The 22,419-nt window shown below is 38.5% G+C and overlaps 2 protein-coding genes across 1 annotated transcript; both read right to left on the bottom strand.

Annotated features, from left to right (window-relative positions):
* The window catches only part of Erich1 (glutamate-rich 1), a gene marked incomplete at its 5' end in the record, with an annotated part of 52,793,804 nt that overhangs the window by 26,935,412 nt on the left and 25,835,973 nt on the right, over positions 1-22,419 (bottom strand).
* Adam26a (a disintegrin and metallopeptidase domain 26A) lies at positions 15,167-19,350 on the bottom strand. The gene is made up of 2 exons (NM_001169119.1): positions 19,266-19,350; positions 15,167-17,500 (listed from the first exon to the last, which is right to left on the bottom strand). Exon 2 carries the CDS (start codon positions 17,297-17,299, stop codon positions 15,167-15,169), a length of 2,133 nt encoding a protein of 710 aa, NP_001162590.1. The 5' UTR covers positions 17,300-17,500; positions 19,266-19,350.

Genomic DNA, 22,419 nt, shown 5'->3' with positions numbered 1-22,419 from the left:
AGCAGGATGGGGACCTGAATTCTCACCTCTAGATGAGAAGCTATCAGCAACCGATAGCTACTTGGAAAAGAAGAGTCCATTTTATTTAACATCTTGCCACTGTAGACTGACCCTCCTCCAGTGGAAGATCATATATCAATTAATATATTGACAGCACAAATTGGACTTGATAGGTGGAAAACAAAACAAAACAAAACAAAACAAATCTAGTGGGAAGGAAAGAGGGGTGGATCACGGAGAATATGAGAAAAGAGGTGAATATGTAAAGAAAATCTTCAGTGTGCCAAGCTTTCAAAGAACTAATAAAATAAATTTAAAAAATCAAAACAAATTATTCTGAGAATGTTTGGAAAAGTGTCATACTTATTCACTGCTATTAGGAATGTGAACTGTAACAGCCACTGTGGAAATCAATGTGAATGATTCTCAGAAACCTAAAACAACAAACAAACTAAGCAACCAACAGCAACGAGAACAAATAAAAAAACTACTATATGACCCAGCTATATAACTGCTAGGTATGCATCGAAGGACTCCATGTTCTACCACAGGGATACTTGCACACTTGCAGTTATTCCTGATGTATTGTTAATAGCTAGAAAATGGAATTGGCCTGAATGTACATATTTAGATGGATGAGTAATAAGAATGTGATACATGTTAACAATAGAAAGTTTTTGACTATAAAGACAAATGAAATAAAAAGAGAACTCGATAAAAGTGGAAAATATTGAATGGGTAGAGGTAGTTCTGGACAGAATGACAAATGCATACATTTTCTGAGTCATGTGGAGTATATCTTAGAAATTTTAGACTAGTGTGTATAACTTGGAGAGGTCAGAATGTTAGAAAATAGCAATGAGCTCTCTGCTCCCAAACCCCGTGGGAGAGAGACCTCACCGCCTGGTCAGGTGGGCACTCCTGAGGCTGCAGAGCGGAGGAGACCACCAACACTGCCCACCCCTGCCCACATCCCTGGCCCAAGAGGAAACTGTATAAGGCCTCTGGGTTCCCGTAGAGGAGGGCCCAGGAGCGGCAGGACCCCTGCGCCTGAGACACCGCCGGAACCTGAAGGAGACAGACCGGATGGACAGTTCTCTGCACCCAAATCCCGTGGGAGGGAGAGCTAAACCTTCAGAGAGGCAGACACGCCTGGGAAACCAGAAGAGACTGCACTCTGCGCACATCCAGACGCCAGAGGAAAACACCAAACGCCATCTGGAACCCTGGTGCACGGAGGCTCCCGGAAAGAGCAGCACAGATCTTCTCGGTTGCTGCCACCGCGGAGAAGACTTAGGCAGTACCCCACGAGCACACTTGAGCCTCGGAACCTCAGGAAGGACCAACTTTTCCCCTGCAAGTGACCTGCCTGGTGAACTCAAGACACAGGCCCACAGGAACAGCTGAAGACCTGTAGAGAGGAAAAACCACACGCCCGAAAGCAGAACACTCTGTCCCCATAACTGGCTGAAAGAAAACAGGAAAACAGGTCTACAGCACTCCTGACACAAAGGCTTATAGGACAGTCTAGCCACTGTCAGAAATAGCAGAACAAAGTAACACTAGAGATAATCTGATGGTGAGAGGCAAGCGCAGGAACCCAAGCAACAGAAACCAAGACTACATGGCATCATCAGAGCCCAATTCTCCCACCAAAATAAACATGGAATATCCAAACACACCAGAAAAGCAAGATCTAGTTTCAAAATCATATTTGATCATGATGCTGGAGGACTTCAAGAAAGACGTGAAGAACTCCCTTAGAGAACAAGTAGAAGCCTACAGAGAGGAATCGCAAAAATCCCTGAAAGAATTCCAGGAAAACACAATCAAACAGTTGAAGGAATTAAAAATGGAAATAGAAGCAATCAAGAAAGAACAAATGGAAACAACACTGGATATAGAAAATCAAAAGAAAAGACAAGGAGCTGTAGATAGAAGCTTCACCAACAGAATACAAGAGATGGAAGAGAGAATCTCGGGAGCAGAAGATTCCCTAGAAATCATTGACTCAACTGTCAAAGATAATGTAAAGCAGAAAAAGCTACTGGTCCAAAACATACAGGAAATCCAGGACTCAATGAGAAGATCAAACCTAAGGATAATAGGTATAGAAGACTCCCAGCTCAAAGGACCAGTAAATATCTTCAACAAAATCATAGAAGAAAACTTCCCTAACCTAAAAAAAGAGATACCCATAGGCATACAAGAAGCCTACAGAACTCCAAATAAATTGGACCAGAAAAGAAACACCTCCCGTCACATAATAGTCAAAACACCAAACGCACAAAATAAAGAAAGAATATTAAAAGCAGTAAGGGAAAAAGGTCAAGTAACATATAAAGGCAGACCTATCAGAATCACACCAGATTTTCGCCAGAAACTATGAAGGCCAGAAGATCCTGGACAGATGTCGTACAGACCCTAAGAGAACACAAGTGCCAGCCCAGGTTACTATATCCTGCAAAACTCTCAATTGACATAGATGGAGAAACCAAGATATTCCATGACAAAACCAAATTTACACAATATGTTTCTACAAATCCAGCACTACAAAGGATAATAAAGGGTAAAGCCCAATATAAGGAGGCAAGCTATACCCTAGAAGAAGCAAGAAACTAATCGTCTTGGCAACAAAACAAAGAGAAGAAAAGCACACAAACATAACCTCACATCCAAATATGAATATAACAGGAAGCAATAATCACTATTCCTTAATATCTCTCAATATCAATGGCCTCAACTGCCCAATAAAGAGACATAGATTAACAAACTGGATATGCAACGAGGACCCTGCATTCTGCTGCCTCAGGAAACACACCTCAGAGACAAAGACAGACACTACCTCAGAGTGAAAGGCTGGAAAACATCTTTCCAAGCAAATGGTCAGAAGAAGCAAGCTGGAGTAGCCATTCTAAAATCAAATAAAATCAATTTTCAACTAAAAGTCATCAAAAAAGATAAGGAAGGACACTTCATATTCATCAAAGGAAAAATCCACCAAGATGAACTCTCAATCCTAAATATCTATGCCCCAAATACAAGGGCACCTACATACGTAAAAGAAACCTTACTAAAGCTCAAAACACACATTGCACCTCACACAATAATACTGGGAGATTTCAACACCCCACTCTCATCAATGGACAGATCATGGAAACAGAAATTACACAGAGACGTAGACAGACTAAGAGAAGTCATGAGCCAAATGGACTTAACAGATATTTATAGAACATTCTATCCTAAAGCAAAAGGATATACCTTCTTCTCAGCTCCTCATGGTACTTTCTCCGAAATTGACCATATAGTTGGTCAAAAAACGGGCCTCAACAGGAACAGAAAGATAGAAATAATCCCATGCGTCCTATCAGACCACCACGGCCTAAAACTGGTCTTCAATAACAATAAGGGAAGAATGCCCACATATACGTGGAAATTGAACAATGCTCTACTCAATGATAACCTAGTCAAGGAAGAAATAAAGAAAGAAATTAAAAACTTTTTAGAATTTAATGAAAATGAAGGTACAACATACCCAAACTTATGGGACACAATGAAAGCTGTGCTAAGAGGAAAACTCATAGCGCTGTGTGCCTGCAGAAAGAAACAGGAAACAGCATATGTCAGCAGCTTGACAGCACACCTAAAAGCTCTAGAACAAAAAGAAGCAAATACACCCAAGAGGAGTAGAAGGCAGGAAATAATCAAACTCAGAGCTGAAATCAACCAAGTAGAAACAAAAAGGACCATAGAAAGAATCAACAGAACCAAAAGTTGGTTCTTTGAGAAAATCAACAAGATAGATAAACCCTTAGCCAGACTAACGAGAGGACCCAGAGAGTGTGTCCAAATTAACCAAATCAGAAATGAAAAGGGAGACATAACTACAGATTCAGAGGAAATTCAAAAAATCATCAGATCTTACTACAAAAGCCTATATTCAACAAAACTTGAAAATCTACAGGAAATGGACAATTTCCTAGACAAATATCAGGTACTGAAGTTAAATCAGGAACAGATAAACCAGTTAAACAACCCCAAAACTCCTAAGGAAATAGAAGCAGTCATTAAAGGTCTCCCAACCAAAAAGAGTCCAGGTCCAGATGGGTTTAGTGCAGAATTCTATCAAACCTTCATAGAAGACCTCATACCAATATTATCCAAACTATTCCACAAAATTGAAACAGATGGATCACTCCCGAATTCCTTCTATGAAGCCACAATTACTCTTATACCTAAACCACACAAAGACCCAACAAAGAAAGAGAACTTCAGACCAATTTCCCTTATGAATATCGACGCAAAAATACTCAATAAAATTCTGGCACACCGAATCCAAGAGCACATCAGAACAATCATCCACCATGATCAAGTAGGCTTCATCCCAGGCATGCAGGGATGGTTTAATATACGGAAAACCATCAACGTGATCCATTATATAAACAAACTGAAAGAACAAAACCACATGATCATTTCATTAGATGCTGAGAAAGCATTTGACAAAATTCAACACCCCTTCATGATAAAAGTCCTGGAAAGAATAGGAATTCATGGCCCATACCTAAACATAGTAAAAGCCATATACAGCAAACCAGTTGCTAACATTAAACTAAATGGAGAGAAACTTGAAGCAATCCCACTAAAATCAGGGACTAGACAAGGCTGCCCACTCTCTCCCTACTTATTCAATATAGTTCTTGAAGTTCTAGCCAGAGCAATCAGACAACAAAAGGAGGTCAAGCGGATACAGATCGGATAAGAAGAAGTCAAAATATCACTATTTGCAGATGATATGATAGTTTATTTAAGTGATCCCAAAAGTTCCACCAGAGAACTACTAAAGCTGATAAACAACTTCAGCAAAGTGGCTGGGTATAAAATTAAGTCAAATAAATCAATAGCCTTCCTCTACACAAAAGAGAAACAAGCCGAGAAAGAAATTAGGGAAATGACACCCTTCATAATAGACCCAAATAATAAAAAATACCTCGGTGTGACTTTAACCAAGTAAGTGAAAGATCTGTATGATAAGAACTTTAAGCCTCTGAAGAAAGAAATTGAAGAAGATCTCAGAAGATGGAAAGATCTCCCATGCTCATGGATTGGCAGTATTAATATAGTAAAAATGTCCATTTTACTAAAAGCGATCTACAGATTCAATGCAATCCCCTCAAAATTCCTATCCAATTCTTCATAGAGTTAGACAGAACAATTTGCAAATTCATCTTGAATAACAAAAAAACCCAGGATAGCCTAAACTATCCTCAAAAATAAAAGGACTTCCAGGGGAATCGCTATCCCTGAACTCAAGCAGTATTACAGAGCAATAGTGATAAAAACTGTATGGTATTGATACAGAGACAGACAGATAGACCAGTGGAATAGAATTGAAGACCCAGAAATGAACCCACACACCAATGGTCACTTGATTTCTGACAAAGGAGCCAAAACCATCCAATGGAAAAAAGATAGCATTTTCAGCAAATGGTGCTGGTTCAACTCGAGGTCAGCATGTAGAAGAATGCAGATTGATCCATGCTTATCACCCTGTACAAAGCTTAAGTCCAAGTGGATCAAGGACCTCCACATCAAACCTGATACACTCAAACTAATAGAATAAAAACTAGGGAAGCATCTGGAACACATGGGCACTGGAAAAAATTTCCTGAACAAAACACCAATGGATTATGCTCTAAGATCAAGAATCAACAAATGGGGTCTCATAAAACTGCAAAGCTTCTGTAAGGCAAAGGACACTGTGGTTAGGACAAATCGGCAACCAACAGATTGGGAAAAGATCTTTACCAATCCTACAACAGATAGAGGCCTTATATCTAAAATAGACAAAGAACTCAAGAAGTTAGACCGCAGGGAGACAAATAACCTTATTAAAAAATGGGGTTCAGAGCTAAACAAGGAATTCACAGCTGAGAAATGCCGAATGGCTGAGAAACACCTAAAGAAATGTTCAACATCTTTAGTCATAAGAGAAATGCAAATCAAAACAACCCTGAGATTTCACCTCACACCAGTGAGAATGGCTAAGATCAAAAACTCAGGTGACAGCATATGCTGGCGAGGATGCGGAGAAAGAGGAACTCTCCTCCATTGTTGGTGGGATTGCAGACTGGTACAACCATTCTGGAAATCAGTCTGGCGGATCCTCAGAAAATTGGACATTGAACTGCCTGAGGATTCAGCTATACCTCTCTTGGGTATATACCCAAAAGATGCCCCAACATATAAAAAAGACACATGCTCCACTATGTTCATCGCAGCCTTATTTATAATAGCCAGAAGGTGGAAAGAACCCAGATGCCCTTCAACAGAGGAATGGATACAGAAAATGTGGTACATCTACACAATGGAATATTACTCAGCTATCAAAAACAATGGCTTTATGAAATTCGTAGGCAAATGGTTGGAACTGGAAAATATCATCCTGAGTGAGCTAACCCAATCACAGAAAGACATACATGGTATGCACTCACTGATAATTGGCTATTAGCCCAAATGCTTGAATTACCCTAGATGCCTAGAACAAATGAAACTCAAGACAGATGATCAAAATGTGAATGCTTCACTCCTTCTCTAAAAGGGGAAAAAGAATACCCTTGGCAGGGAAGAGAGAGGCAAAGATTAAAACAGAGACTGAAGGAACTCCCATTCAGAGCCTGCCCCACATGTGGCCCATACATATACAGCCACCCAATTAGACAAGATGGATGAAGCAAAGAAGTGCAGACCGACAGGAGCCGGATGTAGATCGCTCCTGAGAGACACAGCCAGAATACAGCAAATACAGAGGCGAATGCCAGCAGCAAATCACTGAACTGAGAATAGGACCCCGTTGAAGGAATCAGAGAAAGAACTGGAAGAGCTTGAAGGGGCTCGAGACCCCATATGTACAACAATGCCAAGCAACCAGAGCTTCCAGGGACTAAGCCACTACCTAAAGACTATACATGGACTGACCCTGGACTCTGACCTCATAGGTAGCAATGAATATCCTAGTAAGAGCACCAGTGGAAGGGGAAGCCCTGGGTCCTGCTAAGACTGAACCCCCAGTGAACTAGACTGTTGGGGGAGGACGGTAATGTGGGGAGGGTTGGGAGGGGAACACCCATAAGAAGGGGAGGGGGGAGGGGGATGTTTGCCCGGAAACCAAAGAATTATTATTAAGTATCAAATAAATAAAAAAAAAACTGAAAAAAAGAAAATAGCAATGAATAGGTAAACAAAAAGAGGCTATAAGGGATGTATTTGGGGAGGTATATTGTATAATATGGAACATATAAGAAAGGTTGCTGGATTTAAAAATGAGGCAATGCCATGAAAGGGGGAAAGAGAGGGATAGAAGCTTAACTAAAACTAAGGTATATGAAAACATCATATAGAAATTTATACTGTATATTAATTAAAATATGTAATAAAGATGTTTGAATAGAGGTATCATGCATGAGAGAATAATGTTTCTGACAGAAGTCATGTTACTAAATGAAAATCCCAATGCCAGGTGTTTAATATTTATCTATACATTTTTGCTCATAGAGGGCTTCATGACAAATAATATAGGATATTGGGATCATTCTTAGATCGACACTAGATCAAGATGGTAATACCCTATTGCTAAACACAACATACTATGCTTACAGTAATAAAGAAACTACACCAGACCTGCTCTAGAATTTCACCTTGTTGGAAAGTTTTCACAGTGCCAGAAAGTGCTATGCAGGCTGATGGAAATAAAATGCTATCAATGTTCTTCCCCAGCTGTGGGTCCTGCATTCTACAACACTGGTCTGCCAGGTATAATATACCCACTGGAGCAATAGTAGCTTAATTGTTATGGGGAAATATATTGCTTTTTGATTGAATTGGAGACCAGTTCCGCAGTAAGGCATTCTTGCTTTATACCATAAACCTGATCAACAGCCCATGACTGGGGTAGACCCTAAGAGGGCAGCTCCTTCTGTTGTTTTCCTAAATGAACATGTTTTATAATTGCATTCTAAATATTTTTGCTTCAAACTTTAGATTAGTGCTGTGGTGAGTTGTGGTCAGAAAACCCATCCTAACTCCATCCCTCTCCATCCCCCAAATGCACACAGTAGATGGTAGTTAATGCACAGACAAATTAGTCTTTATAGTGCAGAACATAAGCGTTAACTCCCCATACCCAAATGATACATGTAAACGTCTAATCACTTCAAGCCTCATGGAATACTGCTTCAGAGGAGCAGGAAGAGATGGAATGATGGAGGATGGGGATGATGGTTGAGAAGAACATGACCTGACCATGGTACTCATGGACATACAGCAGTTGTTGATATGTACATGAAACTGGGAACATCAATATTTCATCATGGATAGAGGAGAGCTTTAGAAGACTCCATGTCCTCTGAAAGAGTTATAATCAGTTAATGGTTGCTGTGTGAGTCATTTTCTTCAGTGGTTTACCCAGTGAAATTTGTTCATAAAAGTAACTCTGAGGAAACTCTGTGTGTCTTAAAATATCATAAAATTATGAGGTGAAGCGACTTACTGACAAGATATGGCTTTCAGTAGAAGAGGAAGTGGTATAAAACAAGGCAATGGGGGGGCAATATTATATATATAATATTAAGGAAATTATTAAATAATGAATTTTAAAAATGTTAAAGGATGGAGAATGGGGGATCAATAATAGGGATGTAAATTAGTACAGATTCCATAAGAAACATTATAGTATTCCTTAGCTATTCTTTTTTTTTCATTATTATTAACTTGGGTATTTCTTTTTTTTGACTTTTTTACATATTTTGTATTTATTAATAAGCCTTTTCAACTCACCTCTCCCAGGCTTCTTCACTCTCCTGCTAACCAACAGCCCTCAAGTAGTTCCCTTTCTCTGTAAATGTCATGTAAACCATCCAGACTTTGTCTTTTATGGTCCCTTTTCTAGTTTTTTTTTATTATTTTTTTTATTAACTTGAGTATTTTTTATATACATTTCAAGTGTTATTCCCTTGGGTATTTCTTATTTCGATTGTTATTCCCTTTCCTGGTTTCCTGGCCAACATCCCCCTAACCCCTCCCACTCCCTTTCTAAGTGGGTGTTCTCCTCCCCATTCTCCCCCCATTACCGCCCTCCCCCCAACAATCACATTCACTGGGGGTTCAGTCTTGGCAGGACCAAGGGCTTCCCCTTCCACTGATGCTCTTACTAGGCTATTCACTGCTACCTATGAGGTCAGAGTCCAGGGTCAGTCCATGTATATTCTTTGGGTAGTGGCTTAGTCCCTGGAAGCTCTGGTTGGTTGGCATTGTTGTTCATATGGGGTCTCAAGCCCCTTCAAGCTCTTTTAGTCTTTTCTAAGATTCCCTCAACAGGGGTCCCGTTCTCAGTTTAGTGGTTTAATGATGGCATTCGCCTATGTATTTGCTGTATTCTGACTGTGTCTCTCAGGAGAGATCTATATCCGGTTCCTGTCAGCCTGCACTTCTTTGCTTCATTCATCTTATCTACTTTGGTGGCTGCATATGTATGGGCCACATGTGGGGCAGGCTCTGAATGGGTGTTCCTTCTACCTCTGTTCTAAAGTTTGCCTCCCTATTCCCTCCGAAGGGTATTCTTCTTCCCCTTTTAAAGAAGGAGTGAAGCATTCGCATTTTGGTCATCCTTCTTGAGTTTCATGTGTTCTGTACATCTAGGGAAATTCGAGCATTTGAGCTAATAGCCACTTATCAATGAGTGCATACCATGTGTGTTTTTCTGTGATTGGGTTAGCTCACTCAGGATGATATTTTCCAGTTCCATCCATTTGCCTATGAATTTCATAAAGTCATTGTTTTTGATAGCTGAGTAATATTCCATTGTATAGATGTACCACATTTTCTGTATCCATTCCTCTGTTGAAGGGCATCTGGGTTCTTTCCAGCTTCTGGCTATTATAAATAAGGCTGCTATGAACATAGTGGAGCACGTGACTTTTTTATATGTTGGGGCATCTTTTGGTTATATGCCCAAGAGAGGTATAGCTGGATCCTCAGGTAGTTCAATGTCCAATTTTCTGAGGAAACTCCAGACTGATTTCCAGAATGGTTTTACCAGTCTGCAATCCCACCAACAATGGAGGAGTGGTCCTCTTTCTCAACAACCTGGCCAGCATTTGCTGTCACCTGAATTTTGGATCTTAGCCATTCTCACTGGTGTGAGGTGAAATCTCAGGGTTGTTTTGATTTGCATTTCCCTTATGACTAAATATGTTGAACATTTCTTCAGGTCTTTCTCAGCCATTCAGATTTCCTCATCTGTGAATTCTTTGTTAAGCTCTGAACCCCACTTTTTAATAGGGTTATTTGTCTCCCTGCAGTCTAACTTCTTGAGTTCTTTGTATATTTTGGATATAAACCCTGTATCAATTGTAGGATTGGAAAAGATCTTTTTCCAATATGTTGGTTGCCGTTTTGTCCTAACCACAGTGTCCTTTGCCTTACAGAACTTTGCAGTTTTATGAGATCCCATTTGTCGATTCTTGATCTTAGAGCATAAGCCATTGGTGTTTTGTTCAGGAAATTTTTTCCAGTGCCCATGTGTTCCAGATGCTTCCCTAGTTTTTCTTCTATTAGTTTGAGTGTGTCTGGTTTGATGTGGAGGTCCTTGATCCACTTGGACTTAAGCTTTGTACAGGGTGATAAGCATGGATCGATCTGCATTCTTCTACATGCTGACCTCCAGTTGACCCAGCACCATTTGCTGAAATTGCTATCTTTTTTTGCATTGGATGGTTTTGGCTCCTTTGTCAAAAATCAAGTGACCATAGGTCTGTGGGTTCATTTCTGGGTCTTCAATTCTATTCCACTGTTCTAGTTGTCTGTCTCTGTACCAATACCATGCAGTTTTTATCACAATTGCTCTGTAATACTGCTTGAGTTCAGGGATAGTGATTCCCCCTGAAGGCCTTTTATTGTTGAGGATAATTTGAGCTATCCTGGGTTTTTTGTTATTCAAGATGAATTTGCGAATTGTTCTGTCTAACTCTCTGAAGAATTGGATTGGTATTTTGATGGGGATTGCATTGAATCTGTAGATATCTTTTGGTAAAATGGCCATTTTTACTATATTAATCTTACCAATCCATGAGCATGGGAGATCTTTCCATCTTCTGAGGTCTTCTTCAATTTCTTTCTTCAGAGGCTTGAAGTTCTTATCATACAGATTGTTCACTTGCTTGGTTAAAGTCACACCGAGGTATTTTGTATTATTTGGGACTATTATGAAGGGTGTGATTTCCCTAATTTCTTTATTGGCTTGTTTCTCTTTTGTGTAGCCACTTTGCTGAAGGTCTTTATCAGGTTTAGTAATTCTTTGGTGGAACTTTTTGGATCACTTAAATATACTATCATATCATCCACACATAGTGATATTTTGACTTCTTCTTTTCCAATCTGTATCCCTTTGATCTTTTGTTGTGTGATTGCTCTGGCTACAACTTCAAGAACTACATTGATAAGTAGGGAGAGAGTGGGCAGCCTTGTCTAGTCCCTGATTTTAGCGGGATTGTTTCAAGTTTCTCTCCATTTAGTTTAATATTACCTACTGGTTTGCTGTATATGGCTTTTATTATGTTTAGGTATGGTCATGAATTCCTAGTGTTTCCAGGACTTTTTTCATGAAGGGGTGTTGAATTTTGTCAAATGCTTTGTCAGCATCTAATGAAATGATCATATGGTTTTTATCTTTCAGTTTGTTTATAAAGTGGATTACGTTGATGGTTTTCCATATATTAAACCATCCCTGCATCCCTGGAATGAAGCCTACTTGATCGTGATGGTTGATTGTTTTGGTGTGCTCTTGGATTCAGTTTGCAAGAATTTTATTGAGTATTTTTGCATCGATATTCATAAGGGAAATTGGTCTGAAGTTCTCTCTCTTTGTTGGGTCTTTGTGTAGTTTCAGTATGAGAGTAATTGTGGCTTCATAGAAGGAATTTGGTAGCACTCCATCTGTTTCAATTTTGTGGAATAGTTTGGATAGTATTGGTATGAGGTCTTCTATGAAGGTCTGATAGAATTCTGCACTGAACCCGTCTGGACCTGGGCTCTTTTTGGTTGGGAGACCTTTAATGACTGCTTCTACTTCCTTAGGAGTTATGGGGTTGTTTAACTGGTTTATCTGTTCCTGATTTAACTTCGGTACCTGGTATCTGTCTAGGAAATTGTCCATTTCCTGCAGATTTTCAAGTTTTGTTGAATATAGGCTTTTGTAGTAGGATCTGATGATTTTTTGAATTTCCTCTGAATCTGTAGTTATGTCTCCCTTTTCATTTCTGATTTTGTTAATTTGGACGCACTCTCTGGGTCCTCTCGTTAGTCTGGCTAAGGGTTTATCTATCTTGTTGATTTTCTCAAAGAACCAACTTTTGGTTCTGTTGATTCCTTCTATAGTCCTTTTTGTTTCTACTTGGTTGATTTCAGCTCTGAGTTTGATTATTTCCTGCCTTCTACTCCTCTTGGGTGTATTTGCTTCTTTTTGTTTTAGAGCTTTTAGGTGTGCTGTCAAGCTGCTGGTATTTGCTGTCTCCTGTTTCTTTCTGCAGACACTCAGAGCTATGAGTTTTCCTCTTAGCACAGCTTTAATTGTGTCCTATAAGTTGGGTATGTTGTACCTTCATTTTCATTAAATTCTAAGAAGTCTTTAATTTCTTTCTTTATTTCTTCCTTGACCACGTTATTACTGAGTAGAGCACTGTTCAACTTCCATGTATATATGGGCCTTCATCCCTTCTTGTTGTTGAAGACCAGCTGTAGCCCGTGGTGGTCTGATAGGACACCTGAGATTATTTCTATCTTTCTGTATCTGTTGAGGCCTGTTTTATGACCGATTATATGGTCAATTTTGGAGAAAGTACCATGAGGTGGTGAGAAGAAGGTATATCCTTTTGTTTTAGGATAGAATGTTCTATAAATATCTGTTAAGTCTATTTGGTTCATGTCTTAGTCTGTCTCTGTGTCTGTTTAATTTCTGTTTCTGTCATCTGTCCATTGATGAGAATGGGGTGTTGAAATCTCCTACTATTATTGTGTGAGGTGCAATGTGTGTTTTGAGCTTTAGTAAGGTTTCTTTTACGTATGTAGGTGCCCTTGTATTTGGAGCATAGATATTTAGGATTGAGAGTTCATCTTGGTGGACTTTTCCTTTGATGAGTATGAAGTGTCCTTCCTTATCTTTTTTGATGACTTTTAGTTGAAAATCGATCTTATTTGATATTAGAGTGGCTACTCCAGCTTGGTTCTTCTGACCATTTGCTTGGAAAGTTGTTTTCCAGCCTTTCACTCTCAGGTAGTGTCTCTCTTTGTCTCTGACGTATGTCTCCTGTAGGCAGCAGAATGCAGGGTCCTCATTGCGTATTCAGTTTGTTAATCTATGTCTTTTTATTGGGGAGTTGAGACCATTGATGTTGAGAGATATTAAGGAATAGTGATTATTGCTTCCTGTTATATTCGTATCTGGATTTGAGATTATGTTGTGTGCTCTTCTTCTCTTTGTTTTGTTGCCAAGATGATTAGTTTCTTGCTTCTTCTAGGGTGTAGCTTGCCTCCTTATGTTGGGCTTTACCCTATATTATCCTTTGTAGGGCTGGATTTGTAGAAAGATATTGTGTAAATTTGGTTTTGTCATGGAATATCTTGGTTTCTCCATCTATTTTAATTGAGAGTTTTACTGGCTACAGTAACCTGGGCTGGCTTTTGTGTTCTCTTAGGGTCTGTATGACATCTGTCCAGGATCTTCTGACTTTCATAATCTCTGGTGAGAAGTCTGGTGTAATTCTGATAGTTCTGCCTTTATATGTTACTTGACCTTTTTCCCTTATTGCTTTTAATATTCTTTCTTTGTTTTGTGCATTTGCGGTTTTGACTATTTTGTGACAGGAGGAGTTTCTTTTCTGGTCCAATATATTTGGAATTCTGTAGGCTTCTTGTATGTTTATGGGCATCTCTTTCTTTAGGTTAGGGAAGTTTTCCTCTATGATTTTGTTGAGGATACTTACTGGTCCTTTGAGCTGGGATTCTTCACTCTCTTCTATACATCAGAGTGTAAAAAGCTCTAATGAAAAAATGCCCTCATAAGGTTGACCTGTAGACAATCCTATAGAACATCTGTCATTTAGTGGTGTATGGAGGGAGAGGGTAGATGTTTTGGGTAATGCTACTTCTAGACTTTTTATACTTAATTCTCTGAGAAAGCAGGAAAAGCAAACCAGTAGGGTCAGCCCATCCAAGGGCTCTATATTAGCTCTGTTTATGTTCCTCTCCTGCCTTTAAGGATAGTCAGTGATGAGGAAGTAGAAAGCAAGTATCCCCTTTGCCTCTCCACTTGCTTTTCTCCTGGTGTCTTATTGCAGCAACAGTAACAAAGGAGTCCAGTTGTGCTGGGCAGTTTTGAAAATTGTGGAAAAACCACCTGCGGGGTGAGAAGTTCTGATACCGTGGAGGTCAGAGCTGAGACTACAGCAACCATGACAGGAACCTCAGACCATTCTCTCAAGTTTCCACTCCACACTCTGGCTCTCCTAGGGCAGATTCTAGTTCACATAAATTGTCCCCAGGAAATAGGATTTGGAGGGTGCTTCTCTCTAGGTGACAAAGCAGAATGAAAAGGGGAATGGGCTATTAGAGCCTAGAGAAATCAAATACAAAGAAATACAAACAGAGGCCCATGGCTTAGACGTATGGAAGCAGATAATTCCTTTAAAAATTAGGCAACACACTGCTTACAAATAAAGAAAAATGTGGATGAAGTTGGATTTCCATTTACTTGGTGGTGATACTTTTGATATGTAATCAGTGAGGTCTATAGAACTTTGGCCTGGGATTTCACACACACAGACACACAGACACACAGACACACAGACACACACACAGACACACAGACACACACACACACACACACACACACACATGAGGAGAGAGAAAGAGAGAAATCGCTATGTTAAAAAGTCAATACATTAATAACTGAAGAATGTATTGTACTAAATTTTTTTATTATTAATTCATTTGTGTTTTCTTTTTAACTGTGGCATCTTCTACAGGATGTGCAAGTCAGCAGACCCGAGGTTTGGTTTCTCAGATGCATTTTTATCACTGGATGCTGGGTTCTACACAGCTTATTTTAGGGACTAATTCATTCTTTCCTCTTAATTACGCCAATTAAAGAAATTAGGACAACTGATAAAATAATTAAAAACGCGACAAAGAATAAACCCCAACTAGAATGTGAATGGATCACTGGAGGTGGTCCACTGTCTATACTACCTCCATAGCCACGTAGTCGACAGTCTGGTGGTTCCCATGTGACGTCACAATGACAGTGGTGTTTATTGTTGCAGACACCTTGCATATTGCATAATTGTGGTGAACAGTTACTTATCAGAACAGACTTGCTGACACACTTTCTGTCAACACATAAATGATTTGGAGCACAAACTGCACCATCGCTCACTGCTCCAAAGTCATCTATGGTTATCCCAAAATGATAGTCCATAGTCCAGCAGGTGACATTATTGAAGTGAGTGTAATGCACTGTTTCGTGGTTTTTCCTCTGGGGAAGTTCTGTCACATTCTCACACTGAATTCGCCCACAGAAAACATCAGCGCGTTTGCATCTTCTGTATTTAGAACTATCATTACCACAGTTACCAAAACGGTCACCCCGTTTGTTCATTTCCGTGTAGCAAATTTCACCGGCACTTCTACTTCCATTGCCAAAAATCTTTCGACACTGTTCATCATGTTGATGACATGCCATTTTATAACAATAGCCATCACCACTGCAAGGGTTTCCGTCCTCTTTATACACATCTCTTGGACACTCAGGTGAAGTTCCATTGCACCACTCCGGAAGATCACATTCATTTTTCTCTTTTCTACACACAGTGCCTGTTTGAAGGAACTGGCAATTTTTGCAACAAAGCCCAAAAGCACATTGTGCACCAGGTTTGAGAACACAGTCCTTGCTACAGCATGGATCTTTCAGACAGGATTCCAAGTTCCCACAATCACACTGCTCTCCTTTCTCAACCAATTTATTTCCACACATGGTCAGGTTTGTTACTAGTGCCTCTGGAGTATTATATAAGCATTTTCTTTGGGTAACAACTGAATACATTTCTTCGTGACTACAGTTGCTGAATTTGGGGGAATTAGATTTATATGGGGCCATTATGCAGTCTTCTAACCCACAAGTACACCCATTTACATCATGTTTCATGCCCAAATTATGACCCATCTCATGTGCTACAATGAATGCCATGTCTGACATTACACTGGAAATGAAACTGTTAACTGCACAATTATCAGGTGTGCAAACGGTAGCCACATTAGCTAGCCCTAAATACATATCATAGTCATGTCTGACAAAAAGGTGTATGATATCGTATCTCACATGACTGCCAATCATGTTTACCTTCCAATTGCAGAAATCTTGTAGAACATTATGTAAGGTTTGTTCTACATTGACATGGTTTTTTTTATTCCACACTTCAAGCGTGGTTAAAACTACATCAGTATCTATTTGATGGTAATAACCATTTAATCCATTGACCATTTGCAGCATATCTTGAATACAAGTTGTGGTATTATTATTTCTATGAACATATCGTTTATGGTCTATCACAGCAAAATATTCGATAAACCTGTGGTGGGTCCACCAATTCTCATATGGGATTTGCAAAAGAATGGAGTCATTGCTTTCTTGGAGCTTTATTTGCCGTGCTATGTCCTCTTCTGATAACCCACACCTCATGGGAAATGATTCGGATGCCCCACTGTCCATTCTGTAAGCCAGATGTTCAAATGTTGAAGTTGAGCTCTTGGGCATGATCTCATAAGTTGTGCCATTTATCTCTAGTATGCCTTGCAAACTCCCGAAACAGGTGTTAATAATGGCAAAGGATTCTCGGTCTTCATCCACATAACCATGATAGTAGCAGTCATTCTGCACAAAAGGCTGTTCTTCAAGGAGATCACCTTGCTGAGTGTAAGTGAATAGTATGAAGTTTCTGGATATCAAATTTTTTTTGGGTTTCATAGTGATTATGTGTCTCTGCCCCTCAATGTTCAGGCTATAGGACAGCCAACCTGGGGAAATATTATTTCTGTTAGTGACGGTGACCCTCAAGGGTATCACTACTTCTGGAAGGTTATTGTACTTAGCATGTTCAGTTGGTGACCATGCAGAGAAGAAGAATATCTTCCACAGGCAGAACTTAAGCAATATGTTCCAATTATGGACCAGGGTCTCACCTGCAGTCACCATGTCCTATTAGAGACAAAGAAGGAGCTGAGAAATCCTTGCTGTCCTACTCTTCACTTTGTCTGGTTGCTGGCAGTATTGGCCTTTCACAGTGTGTCTTCTGACAGAGTTGAGTCATAAGAGCAGCAGGACTACAAGAAACAGGTAAATAATCGTAGACACAGCAACTGGTAAATCACAGTCAAGTTAAGTTAGATGGCGTATCTGCAGAGAATGGGTTGAAATCAATTAGTCTTTGTTCTAAGATGTTTCAACAATATGCTTCTATTTTTCCTTTAATGTTGTAGTATACACCTCTGTAAATCTCTCTCTCTCTCTCTCTCTCTCTCTCTCTCTCTCATCTGGTATTTTTAGTGTATTACTCTTTTAAAAAATAATTGTTACAAGATACACCAACATGTGAATGATAAAAGTCTATATAAGAAAAAACATAGAAAAAGAAATTTAATGACAAAACACTTTTAGTTCTTAATAACAGAACAACATTTTTAATAAATTGTCCTTTTTTCCTCAGTTTCAGAATGTTTTAATTTCCACCATTCCTCAGCGGCAACTGTAGGTTTCCTTAGCTGAAAAGAATGTTATTGCCTTCATATACGTAATCATTTAATTGTAACCTTCAATTACTGTCCTGCTTACTGAAAGCGTTTGACTAATTCTTTTTGTGTTAGTCTTGTCATTGCTGTGGTGGTCAGAAACTTCTCTTAGGCAGAAAATTATTCTCCTTTTTATTTTATCCCATGTTTGCTTTAATATTGCTGTCTGTGTGTTTTATAGTATTTGCCCGAACCCTGTGTGCAGGTTGATATATGGGTGTAGGTCATAGTTCTTCCTGACCGGTGATTCTTCAAATGTTATACATCTTATTTATGCAATTACTACCAAAGTTTAATATTTCATTTATTTGTTGTATTTTTGTACTTATATAAGATTGTATATATATATATATGTATATGTGTCTCTGTATATATTTATTTGCGTACATGTATCTGCCTGTGTTTAGGAAAGCCTACGATAAGTTTTGGATCTCATTCCTAGGTCATCTCAGCACATAGGTGATTACTGACATGGTACTCTCTAAAGAGGGAGAATAGCTCTCCAACAAGCCTTAGACATCTGCATATGTCTGCCTTCTCATGGCTGGCATTTCAAATGCTGGCAACCAACAAAATATTTTACACACATTTTGGAGTTTCCTTCTCATGTTTGTATGCTTTTGAATCATTCATTTTACCAAATGTGCTCTCTCTCTCTTTCTCTCTCTCATCTAGTATCGTTAGTGTATTACTATTTTGAAAAAATATTTAAGTTACAAGATGCACTAACATGTACAATGATAAAAGTCTATATAAGAAAAAACATAGTAAAAAGACATTTAATGTCAGTATAATGAACTCTGATTAAAATACTGACATACTGATGATTAGTCAAAAATAAATTGCTTTAGATTTGATAATATTATAGTAAATATATTTCTGGTATAAAGTGAAGAATTATTCATTAACATTGCAGCATTGTTGGCATTCTATTAATTTAGTCAAAATTAATGACTAAAACTATAGTAAAAGATAGGTTATAAACAAAACTTAAAAATTATTGAACAAGCTCATTCATTCATTACTGTACACAACTCTAGAAAAGAGATACATGTTTTTCATCTATAATTTGGTACAACCATTATAACCTAGATTTCATGTTGGCTGTCAGATATCAGATATTACTCATTCTGCCCACAACTGCATCAAATGTATTTATGGCTTGTCATTTACCCCTCAAAATCTCTAATAATTTAGGGGTAGTGAATCAAGCTAAAAACTTAAAGTCACCATAACAAAATAAAAGAGAGTGGAAATATCTAAAGAAAATAAATGCCATTCCCAAACATGAACAATATGCAAGATATTGAGGTGTGTATGTGTTCACTGACTATTTGTGCTTCTATTCTCTACTGAATATTCTAAAAGCTTACCATAAGAGGAAGTGATGCCCATGTTTTCTCCTGTTATTGTCTTGCTCACAAAACCTTTTTACATCCCATCTCAGGAACAAAGCTTGTTGTGGAGAATGCCAAAGACAATATAAATCCTTCACTTGTCTCACATGAAGTAAGTTCTAGATTCATGTGCCTAGCAACGGAAGCATCTCCCTTCTCAGAACCTGGCAACTGATGCGGTTCTTCCCAATGGCTCTTCTACCACACCAACCAAATTTATTTGTTTTTATCTTTGACGTCAGTAAGTCTAACTTCTTTCTCCACATATGCTACGCACCAATGTCTCTGGTATGAAAAAAAAATCTCATGTCCAAACTTACATATTTCCTCATATACTGTAAAACCATAAGAATCCTCTGTTTTTCATTTTATTTGTTTGTTTGTTTTTTTGGTTCTTTTTTTCGGAGCTGGGGACCGAACCCAGGGCCTTGCGCTTGCTAGGCAAGCGCTCTACCACTGAGCTAAATCCCCAACCCCTGTTTTTCATTTTATTATCATTGTTCCATTTTATTTACTATTGGCTATAATACTCAAAGCACTTCAAATTATGGAAAATAATTCTACTTCTTTTAAAGTATATTCTTAAGAAATCATTAGTTTTATTAGTAACCAAGACATTGGGCACCTGCACATATAGACACATTGCCTATGTCATACAGCTGTTATTCAAGCTAATATATGGGACGAATTTGGAGGAGGAGTTGTGAGTACCAAAATAGGGGCGAATTTATTTGGCAGTAGGGTAACTGATAACTGAGAAAACATCGATCTGGGAGCAGTGCATTTTATAGGTTGATTAGAAAATGATGTTGACTTGTTTATGTGCTATTTAATATTGCTAATGTCCTGATATTCGACGACCTGCCAGTGGGCTTCATTGAACATTCCTGGGTTTTATTTTCTTTGAGAATTTAGTACTTTATATTTTAATACATTCCTTACCATCCAGGAATTCATCGCAGATCCATCTCCTGATTTCAAGCCACCCAACTTTATGCTTTCTCTCTGTCTTAAAACAAAGCAAAACAATAAGAAATACAACCCCAGCAGCAGCAGCAGCAGCAGCAGCAGCAGCAGCAGCAGCAGCAGCAGCAGCAGCAACAACAACAGCAAGACACTGAAAAACTGGATTCCATTTAGTGTTCGCCAATTATGTGTGATCATCATGTCTGCTCACAAATGAGTGAGTGGGGTTAGAATACAGTTTCACTGTATTGAAGAAAACCAATTTTTCTTTTCCCTAGGAAAATGCTGTTTCCTTAACCACATATCTTCTCTGGGTCATAGGACCTTTACTTTTTTTCCACAATATTCTCTGAGTATTGACGGGAGGTTTTTAATAAGGACATTGTACTTATGGCTGAACAACCCAAGGTCCCTCACTTTCTGTGTACTGATCACACTGTGTGGGCTTGTGTTATTCACAGTTGATTGAAGAAGCTTCTTTGATGAGAGCTGAGTAACCATGTGGTCTATGGGTATAGCAATATACCATTAGGACTCATTTTATTGTAATATTCATTAAGTGGAGTAATAGTTGTATATGTATCCTCCTAGGCCATATGATTTAGTGAGTCTAAACATAAGCAGTAGAAGTATGGGTTCCATCTCATGACGTTTAACTTGAATCCAATCAGAATGGGCTTGGTGAGCCTCTGAAGATTCCTTCCACAAGTTTCACTTTCAAATTCATGAACATCTTATAGTTAGTTCATTACTATAGCTTGGCACATCTATTCTACATCTGGGTAAGGTTATTGTCATCTTTATTCTTGTTGCAAATATGGCACTTGAAAGAAACATATGCAAGCTTGCCTGAAGTTTGAAGTCTCTAGTTTACTATGTAGATTACTCTACATTTGATGCCACACATATGTGGTATCATCATCAATAGTGTCTTACTATTAGTTGTACCTCATAACCAACAGCATTAGCAATATCCTCTAGTGATTGCCAGTGATTTAGGCAAACAGCTCACAAATTTGTTCTCATTACTGGAGGTTTTTTTAAGTAGGGTAAGTTGGGGCATAGTCTCCCCCTTTATAATTATCACTCCACTAAAAATGTATTTATATATACATAGATTTATATATAATATATACACACGCATATACTATATATTTAAATGATTTTCCTAGTTTCTCTCTATCCCTTCCTCTCTCTTTATATCATATAATGTTTGTGATATATGCTGCTTCTTTCGCTTTCTTAACTTCTTGACTATTAGTTATCCCTCCTCATATTTCTGACTTTTTCTTGTTCCTTTTTTCCAAGAAGTGAGGTCTGTAAATGACGTTACTAAGCAAGTGAATATCTCTACAGGAAAAGAGTGAAGCTGTTATCAAGGTACATCTAGAAGACCTTTATTGAACAGTGAATAGGATCATTGGAGCCATCAAGAAAGAAATGGGATAATAAGACATCCCAACCTTATGGAATATAATGAAAACAATCTTAATATGAAAATTTTTACTTCTACCTGTATGTAGTAAGAAACCAGAGAGATCTCCAAAAACCAAACAAACAAACAAAAAAAACCCCCAAAAACCAAACCTGCCCTAAACCAAAAAGACCCAACAACAACAAACAAACAAACAAACAAACAAACAAACAAACAAACAGATACTTTAATGCCCTCAAAAAATTTAAAGTCTAGATTCAATGATGGAATGAAGTCATTATGATTGGACAGAAATTAATCTAATGGAAATAACAAAACAGAGGCTTTACTTTTTAAAAGTATAGATACAACTAAAGAAATCCTTGGCCACAGTAACCAAATGAGAGAGGAAAGATGTAAATGGTGTTTTTTGTTTTGTTTTGTTTTTTCAAGATCAGATAATCAACTTTAATAAACTTTTGTTTTGTAATGAAACAAAAACAGTAATTGAAAGTCTTCCCACTGAGGAAGAATTGTAAGAACCACAGGAGTCAAAAGACACTAGGAGAACACAACCTACAAAATCAAGCCCAAGAAAGGCTCCTGGACTCAAGGGGACTGAAGCAGCAATCACAGAGCCTTCATGAATCTGTGACAGGTCATCTGCATATGTGATTGTTAGCTTGGTGTTTTTGAGGGTTTCCTGACAGTGGGAGGAATGGGGGTGTCTCTGACTCTCTTGCTTGTCTT

This window comes from Rattus norvegicus, chromosome 16, assembly GCF_021556685.1.
Source record: "Rattus norvegicus strain SHRSP/BbbUtx chromosome 16, alternate assembly SHRSP_T2T, whole genome shotgun sequence".
NCBI classification, from domain to species: domain Eukaryota; kingdom Metazoa; phylum Chordata; class Mammalia; order Rodentia; family Muridae; genus Rattus; species Rattus norvegicus.
This window is presented reverse-complemented; position numbering and strand designations above follow the sequence as displayed.